Genomic DNA, 9,715 nt, shown 5'->3' with positions numbered 1-9,715 from the left:
TAGGTATATAGACAGGTTCCAAGTATTAAACTGTCTGCTTCTGTTTTTAGACATAACGGTACAGGAGGAGACGGAGTTAGTGGGCGGACCTCCATTTATCCCTGTTCGACAAAATGTTTTCTATACGCCAAGCCTTATCAATGGTGTATTTGAGGATGATATCTCCAACACCCGTTTACCAAGTCTTCATTTCGCTGTCAACAGTAAAGATCTACACATCCAGGAAAAGTCAAATGAAAGTAAAAGTGAAAACCAAACTGAAGGTCAAAGTGCCAGTGAAAAGTGTCTTTCTTGGAGCCGTGCAATAGACGTGAACTCTGACATGGAAATGTTTGTGCCCATTCCAGGATGTATAGATGTCAAGGTCAAGGTCAGGAAAGTTGCCATGGTTACATCCATTACAATAGAACCAATCAGCAAGGCTGAAGTGTCAGCTAAGGAGATCAGAAGCCGCCTCACTGGACAGCAAAGGACTGTTACTACGGTAGCCGAGGAACTCCCTCCAGACAACAGCTTCAGTGAAAGCTCACATCCTGTACACAGTTTGCAGGATTTACACCTGTTAAGACCTGCAGTAGCCAGCATAGATTTGACTGTTGGTGTGAGACTACGACATCTCACCATCTCGCTAAAAGATGAAACATCAAGCTCTGAAGAAGTGTCGGAAGTTCTCCGAGTTTCCATGGATGAGCTATTTCTGGCCTATTTTCCTTCTGGGCAGGTTTCTTTTGATGAATCTGCAAGTCACTCATGCATATCTGCATGTGTTGGGGTCATTCAATTGGACAATCAGCTGTTCCACACTAAGGGTCTCCATGACTTCCCTGTACTGTTTTTGCCACAAAACATTCCAGACCCATCACAGCTAGCACTGCCAAACCTTCAGAATCTGAGTATATCCGAGAAGTTCGCCGTCCTGAAGTCTGTAAGTTTCCTACACGCCCAGGTAGTCGTGGGAACTGACATCCTAAACAATTCCGTGACAAAGAGGATGGAGCTTGGTATACAGGCAGCGACAGCTAACATCGCTGATGGTTTTGTTTTGAGACTTTTGAAGGAAGTAGAAGGTTTGATACCCACAAAACTTTCTAACTCTAGTCAGAAAAATAAGAGTATATTGGTGAAAAAGCTACCGAAGTCTTTAAGATGTGTGTCAATGGCATTCAGCTCACCCGTGAAAATTGAACATCTATGCATTCAGCCGATCTCATTACTCTTCAGCCTTCATGCTTCTTTGAAACTCTTTATAGCATCGGATCGCACACCACTGTCCTTTGGGAAGTTTGAGCGAAAGGATGTGTGTGGTGTCTCTCATCAAGTGGTGCGGGTGTTGGCGATGCACTATGCCACTGGAGCACTGTTCCGCGTGGGAATCGTTGTGGGGTCTCTGGAGATTCTGGGGAATCCCACAGGTCTGGTGCGGAGTATAGGGACGGGTGTGGCGGATCTGGTCAAGATGCCCTACACTGGTTTGACCCAGGGACCAGGAGCATTTGTGGCGGGAGTGTCCAATGGGATGACATCTTTTGTCAAAAACATTTCTTCAGGTAAGACAGAGGCTGAACATTCTTAACAGCATTTGAATAAGGTGTACATGTGCTACTAGTTATTATGGTTGATACTAGTTACAATCTGTTCTTGTTACTAAAAAGTGTGCAAAGTTTCATTGGTACAAAAATTTGTGACCTGTGAGATTAATTTACGAATAGTTCAATTGTATAGAGAATGTTTATATGTGGTTCTGTTTGAATTGTCATACACCATTTTCATGTACACAGTAAATTAACACTATAACGACACATTATAGAAATAAAAGTTATTATGAAGTTGACCTTGGGGATAAGTCAGATCAGAGAAAGTTGATAATTTATCTCAATCAACTTTTTGTTCCATTTCTGGATTTTTCAATCTCAAGGGAGGTTAATATATGTTTTACTGGTACTATGAGTTGCTTAAGTTTATGAAAAAGAATTAAAGAAAACAACAGTTTTGAAAATTAAATTCCTTGATTTCCCAGGTATTCAATTTTGTCAGGTTTTTTTGGGGTACATGCTCCTGCTGATGTGATGCTACATCAACCTCCGGGTGTCTTCAATATAACATTATATACAGTTCATCAAAACAGGTTTCAGAAAGTCAGAAAGCAGATCTGAAGTTATAATTTAACTGGTTGCTGGTTTGTGTTTATACCCTGTTAACCTGAAATCTAGGCCATTGTTCCGTCAAATTAACTTTATTTGTAAGGTGTGATACGACGACGATAAAAAGTTATTTTAACAAAATAAATTTCATTTTAAGATCCATTAATGTAAATATGAGTTGAACAAGTGGGTCCTATAACTAAAGGTAAAATGCCTTTTTATTTTTAGGAATGATTATGTCCGTGACAAGTTTCGCCTCCAGTGTGTCTCGGAATATGGACCGTCTTTCTCTTGACCAAACCCACCAACAACGACAAGAGGAGAGACGTCGAAATCAGCCCCACGGGATATCTAGTGGTCTCAAACAGGGACTCACTGGACTCGGGATGAGCTTATTAGGTAAGGCTCAAACAAGCTCAGAGCAAGCTTCATTAGCTTATCACGTAAGAGCTAAAAAGGTCTAAAATGCTTTGGCATGAATCACAAGGTAAGGGTAAAAGAAGGGTTCACAAATTTTGGCATAAGTTAACTATGTCAGGGGTCAAACAGGGTCTAACAGCTTTCATTTGGGTTTATCAGGGAGGAGCTTTACATGAATGACAGCTTTATCAACCTTAGTATCATAGGGCTCGTTCCTTTGACATAGGTTTATTATGTAGGAGATGAAAAGGGAATTTATCAGTTATTGGCACACTTTGGGGGTCAACATATTTCAGCATAAGTTTCCTACATACATAAAAGAGATCACATGCTTTGGCCCTTAATGTTGTTGATGATAATACCTGTGGTGAGATTAGTGTTGTCTATACACAGGGGCTGTTGCTGGAATAGCTGACCAACCTATCCAGAATATTATTTCCAATCAAGAAGCAGATGAGCGGCCAAAGTCCACGTCCGCAGCAGCCACAGGAGTTATGACAGGGGTAGGCAAAGGACTGGTCGGAGCCTTCACCAAACCTATAGGGGGGGCTGCTGAACTGGTATCACAGACTGGACAAGGTAAAGAAGGAACCTAACCCCCGTGTACTGAGGTTTATAAAAGTTATAATAATCCATAAATCAAAGTGTTGATGTAAATGTTCCATGTCAGGATTATATAATCTCTATAATGGGTAAAGTTTCAGTACAATTCAAATATCCCATTACCTTCAATAGGTTCACCCTTTGGGATTAAATTTAGAAAGTTAAGTGCCTAAGTACTACTTTTAGATTTCAGCTTGCCTGGTCACAAGAATTATGATCATGTAGGGACATACATAATCAAGCCATCAAGATTGACACTGGGCTCTGGCCCTGCTCCTTGTGACATAGTCCCATGGTCTGACACTGGGACTATGTCACAAGGAGCAGGGCCAGCGCCCAGTGTCAATCTTGATGGCTTGGTTATGTATGTCCCTACATGATCAAGCCATCAAGATTGACACTGGGCGCTGGCCCTGCTCCTTGTGACATAATCCCAAGAATTATGATCATGTAGGGACACACATAATCAAGCCATCAAGATTGACACCGGGCTCTGGCCCTGCTCCTTGTGACATCGTCCCATGGTCTGACACTGGGCTCTGTCCCTGCTCCTTGTGACATAGTCCAATGGTCTGACACTGGGCTCTGGCCCTGCTCCTTGTGCCATAGTCTCATGGTCTGACACTGGGCTCTGGCCCTACCCCTTGTGACATAATCCAATGGCCTGACACTGGGCTCTGGCCCTGCTCCTTGTGACATAGTCCCATGGTATGACACTGGGCTCTGGCCCTGCTCCTTGTGACATCGTCTGTCACTGGGCTCTGGCCCTGCTCCTTGTGCCATGGTCTCATGGTCTGACACTGGGCTCTGGCCCTACTCCTTGTGACATAATCCAATGGCCTGACACTGGGCTCTGGCCCTGCTCCTTGTGACATGGTCTAACACTGGGCTCTGGCCCTGCTCCTTGTGACATCGTCTGTCACTGGGCTCTGGCCCTGCTCCTTGTGACATCGTCCCATGGTCTGACACTGGGCTCTGGCCCTACTCCTTGTGACATAGACCCATGGTCTGACACTGGCCTCTGGCCCTGCTCCGTTTGAGATAGTCCAATGGTCTGACACTGGGTTTGGCCCTGCTCCTTGTGACATAGTTCAATGGTCTGACACTGGGCTCTGGCCCTGCCCCTTGTGACATAGTCCAATGGTCTGACACTGGGCTCTAGCCCTGCTCCTTGTGACATAGTCCCATGGGCTGACACTGGGCTCTGGCCCTACCCCTTGTGACATAGTCCAATGGCCTGACACTGGGCTCTGGCCCTGCTCCTTGTGACATGGTCTGACACTGGGCTATGGCCCTGCTCCTTGTGACATAGTCCCATGGTCTGCCACTGGGCTCTGGCCCTGCTCCTTGTGACATAGTCCCACGGTCTGACACTGGGCTCTGGCCCTACCCCTTGTGACCTAATCCAATGGCCTGACACTGGGCTCTGGCCCGGCTCCTTGTGACATAGTCCCATGGTCTGATTCTGGTCTCTGGCCCTGCTCCTTGTGAGATAATCCAATGGTCTGACACTGGACTCTGGCCCTGCTCGTTGTGAGATAGTCCCATGGTCTGACACTGGTCTCTGGCCCTGCTCCTTGTGACATGGTCTGACACTGGGCTATGGCCCTGCTCCTTGTGACATAGTCCCATGGTATGACACTGGGCTCTGGCCCTGCTCCTTGTGACATAATCCAATGGTCTGCCACTGGGCTCTGGCCCTGCTCCTTGTGACATCGTCTGTCACTGGGCTCTGGCCCTGCTCCTTGTGACATAATCCAATGGCCTGACACTGGGCTCTGGCCCGGCTCCTTGTGACATAGTCCCATGGTCTGATTCTGGTCTCTGGCCCTGCTCCTTGTGAGATAGTCCCATGGTCTGACACTGGTCTCTGGCCCTGCTCCTTGTGACATGGTCTAACACTGGGCTCTGGCCCTGCTCCTTGTGACATAATCCAATGGTCTGCCACTGGGCTCTGGCCCTGCTCCTTGTGACATAATCCAATGGTCTGCCACTGGGCTCTGGCCCTGCTCCTTGTGACATGGTCTAACACTGGGCTCTGGCCCTGCTCCTTGTGACATCGTCTGTCACTGGGCTCTGGCCCTGCTCCTTGTGACATAATCCAATGGTCTGCCACTGGGCTCTGGCCCTGCTCCTTGTGACATAGTCCCATGGTCTGACACTTGGCTCTGGCCCTGCTCCTTGTGACATAGTCCCATGGTCTGATTCTGGGCTCTGGCCCTGCTCCTTGTGAGATAGTCCCATGGTCTCACACTGGGCTCTGGCCCTGCTCCTTGTGCCATGGTCTCATGGTCTGACACTGGGCTCTGGCCCTGCGCCTTGTGACATAGTCCCATGGTCTGACACGGGGCTCTGGCCCTGCTCCTTGTGACATAGTCCCATGGTATGACACTGGGCTCTGGCCCTGCTCCTTGTGCCATGGTCTCATGGTCTGACACTGGGCTCTGGCCCTAACCCTTGTGACATAATCCAATGGCCTGACACTGGGCTCTTGCCCTGCTCCTTGTGACATAGTCCCATGGGCTGACACTGGGCTCTGGCCCTACCCCTTGTGAGATAGTCCAATGGTCTGACACTGGGTTTGGCCCTGCTCCTTGTGACATAGTCCAATGGTCTGACACTGGGCTCTAGCCCTGCTCCTTGTGACATAGTCCCATGGGCTGACACTGGGCTCTGGCCCTGCTCCTTGTGACATCGTCTGTCACTGGGCTCTGGCCCTGCTCCTTGTGACATAATCCAATGGTCTGCCACTGGGCTCTGGCCCTGCTCCTTGTGACATCGTCTGTCACTGGGCTCTGGCCCTGCTCCTTGTGCCATGGTCTCATGGTCTGACACTGGGCTCTGGCCCTAACCCTTGTGACATAATCCAATGGCCTGACACTGGGCTCTTGCCCTGCTCCTTGTGACATAGTCCCATGGTATGACACTGGGCTCTGGCCCTGCTCCTTGTGCCATGGTCTCATGGTCTGACACTGGGCTCTGGCCCTGCCCCTTGTGACATAGTCCCATGGTCTGACACGGGGCTCTGGCCCTGCTCCTTGTGACATAGTCCAATGGTCTCTTGTGAGATAATCCAATGGTCTGACACTAGGCTCTGGCCCTGCTCCTTGTGAGATAGTCCAATGGTCTGACACTGGGTTTGGCCCTGCTCCTTGTGACATAGTCCAATGGTCTGACACTGGGCTCTGGCCCTGCTCCTTGTGAGATAGTCCCATGGTCTGACACGGGGCTCTGGCCCTGCTCCTTGTGCCATAGTCCCATGGTCTGACACTGGTCTCTGGCCCTGCTCCTTGTGAGATAGTCTCATGGTCTGACACTGGGCTCTGGCCCTGCTCTTTGTGAGATAGTCCAATGGTCTGATACTGGGCTCTGGCCCTGCTCCTTGTGACATGGTCTAACACTGGGCTCTGGCCCTGCTCCTTGTGACATAGTCCCATGGTCTGTACATTGAAATATTGCTGGACATGAGATAAAACTCTCCCAAGTGGACTATTTTCTTTTGAGATAATACTCTCCCCAGTGGACTATTCCCTTTTGAGATAATACTCTCCCCAGTGGACTATTTCCTTTTGAGATAATACTCTCCCCACTGGACTATTTCCTTTGGTCAGTAGTTAGATTCCTTTGGTCAGTAGTTAGGTTCCTTTGGTCAGTAGTTAGATTCCTTTGGTCAGTAGTTAGATTCCTTTGGTCAGTAGTTAGAAGTGGTTGAGTACACTATTACTATGCTTGCTGATCATGATTAAACCACCACTATCATGCTACTAGGATTAACGCATGGTTCTCGCACCTCCCCTGGAGACTTATTTGCAATGTAACTTTTAATGAGAATATTTTCTGAGAGTATCCATGTGAGTAATACAGGCCTTGTGCCTCTTGTTACAGACATTCCTAGAAACTCCTGTCTGCACATTAAATATATTGGTATTCCTAGATTTAGTTACAACTATAGCCTCTGTTTGTTTGTTAGGGATCCTCCTGGGGACAGGACTGGCGGGCGACTCGCCTAAAGTGCGATACACAGCGGTCACCCATGCTGTGTCATCTTTCTTCAGCTGCAGACTCAAGTACCTTGGGTAAGTTAGTGACTTATGTATTAACTTGATATAAGATATTTCTTGGTCATGTTCTAGAATGTAACAATTCTGTAAACTTTACAGAAAGCATTAACAGTACATGTGGGTTAGATGTAACAAAGTTTAAATGGTTAAGATAAAGGTATAGAATACTTTTTATTAGCTCACCTGCCTGAAAGGCATGGTGCAGCATCCCTCGTCCATCAACTTTTCCTTTAAAACGGTCCTAGTCCTAAAGGGCTAAGTGGATATTAACTAAATTTGACCTGAAGTATCCTCAGCCTAAGGGCATTCAATTTTCTATAAATGGATGATGTGGGCACCCGGGGCAGGGCCCAATAGGCGAAATTGAGGTAAATCTTTAAATGTCTTTTCCTTCTGTACAAATGGTAGGAGTTTAATCAAATTTTGTCAAATATATCCTTAGGCAAGGGGAATTCAATTTTGTATAGATGGAGGGTGTGGCTCCCCTGGGGCCAGAGGGGCGGGGCCCATTAGGGAGAACATATGGAAAAATGTTTAAAATCCTGCTCCTTCTGTATCAGTGGAGGGGTCCAAACCAAATATTGTGTAGAGCATCCTTGTGTAAAGGGGACTCAATCTTGTATTAATAGGGGAAATTTACCTGTCTGGGGGCATAGGGACGGGGCCCTAATAGGGGAAATTTAGGTTAATCATTTAAAACTATTCTCCTTCTGTATCAATGGAGGGATTTGAACCAAATTTAGTATAGAGCATCCTTGGGCAGGAGGATTTAAATTTTGCATAAACGAAGGGTGTGGCTCCCTTGGGACCTGAGGGGTGGGGCCAAAAAGGGATAATTTTGCCATATATCTCAAAGTGACTTCTCTGTAACAAAGTGATGGATATTAACCATATTTGGTTTGGAGCATTCCTCTGTGGTTGAGGATTCAAAAACGGACCAGTTGAAGGTCTTTTAAAGTTGGACATTATGGAGATCCCCACCCTATAAACATGTAAACATTTGCTGAGCATTAAGAGATAAACACAATCATGATAAAATAATTTACCCTGGAGTCTGACCCCAGCCGTTGAGATTTGATTTCTGAGCAATAACTTTGAAACAGTTGAGATCCCCACCCCATAACCATATACCATTGCTGGGCATCAAGAGATGAACTCAATCATGATATCAATATTGACTCTTAGGTCTGGCCCCACTCCTAGGAACTTAATTATTAGGCCATAACTTTGAAATGGTTGAGATCCCCACCCCATAACTATATATACATTTGACAGGCATAAAGAGATAGATACAGTCATATTTGATTATTGACCTTTGGGACTTGTTCCAACACTAGGGATTTCATTATTGGGTCATAATTTTGAAACAATTGATATCCCCACCCCATAACCATACATACCATTGCTGGGCATCAACAGACGAACACAATTATGATATTAGTAGACTTAACTTCTGGGCCATAACTCTGAAATGGATAAGATCCTGAACCCATAGCCATATAAACCATTGCAGGACATAAAGATCCAAGTGAGTGATACAGGCAATCTGGGCCTCTTGTATTATTAGGTCACCTGAAACAAAGTCTCAAGTGACCTATTGCGATCGCCTTTTGTCTGGCGGCGTCCGTCATGCGTCCATAAACAATTTACATTTTCGACTTCTTCTCCAAAACCCCTTAACCAATTTCGATGAAATTATGCATGGCCAAAGTTCAACCAAAATTGTGAATTATATGGTCCCTAGCCCCCAGGGGCCTGAGGGGCAGGGCCAAAAAGGGTTGAATTGACTAAATTTCAAAAATCTTCTCAAGATCGAGATATGGTAGAATCAAATACTCTTCATAGATGGAAGGGTCTTAAGTGGCTTTACCAAAATTGTGAATTTCATGACCCGAGGGGTCTCACGTTTTCCCCTGGGGAGGGGGTAAACTTTACTATAGTTTATATGGGGAAATTGCATTTTGGACCAGCATTTGTTAGCTCACCTGGCCCGAAGGGCCAAGTGAGCTTATCCCATGGTGCAGCGTCCGGCGTCCGGCGTCCGGCGTCCGGTGTCCGTCAACTTTTTCCTTTAAAATGCTACTTGTCCTGAATGGCTCAGAGGATTTTGACCAAATTTGGTCAGGAGCATCAAAGGGTTCTCAGTTTTGTATAAACGGAGGGTATAACCCCCCTGGGGGCAGAGGGGCGGGGCCAAATAGAGGGAAAATAGGTAAATCTTTAAAAATCTTCTTCTTCTCAACCAATAGAAGGATTTTGACCAAATTTGTCCTAGAGCATCTTTGGACAAAGGAGACTCAAGTTTGTATAAACAGAGGGTGTGGTCTCTTTGGGGGCAGAGGGGCGGGGCCAAATAGGGGAAGTAGAGGATTTTTTCTCTCCTACTATACAAGTGAAGGGATTTAAACCAAATGCAGTCTGAAGCTTGGTCAGGAGCATCATTGGCCAAAGGGTTCTCAGTTTTGTATAAACGGACGGTATAGCCCCCCC

General features: G+C 46.4%; 1 protein-coding gene across 1 annotated transcript in view; it reads left to right on the top strand.

Moving 5' to 3' along the window:
- Positions 1-50: 50 nt before the first annotated feature.
- Positions 51-9,715, top strand: part of LOC110462049 (vacuolar protein sorting-associated protein 13B-like) — a gene marked incomplete at its 5' end in the record, with an annotated part of 19,277 nt that continues 9,612 nt past the window's right edge. The window contains 4 exons of the mRNA XM_021515825.1: positions 51-1,547; positions 2,370-2,540; positions 2,955-3,140; positions 7,135-7,240. Coding sequence (XP_021371500.1) covers positions 51-1,547; positions 2,370-2,540; positions 2,955-3,140; positions 7,135-7,240 — 1,960 coding nt within the window. The remainder of the gene's footprint in view (positions 1,548-2,369; positions 2,541-2,954; positions 3,141-7,134; positions 7,241-9,715) is intronic.

The sequence above is a fragment of the Mizuhopecten yessoensis genome, unplaced genomic scaffold, assembly GCF_002113885.1.
Source record: "Mizuhopecten yessoensis strain PY_sf001 unplaced genomic scaffold, ASM211388v2 scaffold10739, whole genome shotgun sequence".
Lineage (NCBI taxonomy): Eukaryota > Metazoa > Mollusca > Bivalvia > Pectinida > Pectinidae > Mizuhopecten > Mizuhopecten yessoensis.
The sequence above is the reverse complement of the archived record's forward strand: the minus strand, read 5'-3'. Positions and strand labels throughout refer to the sequence as shown.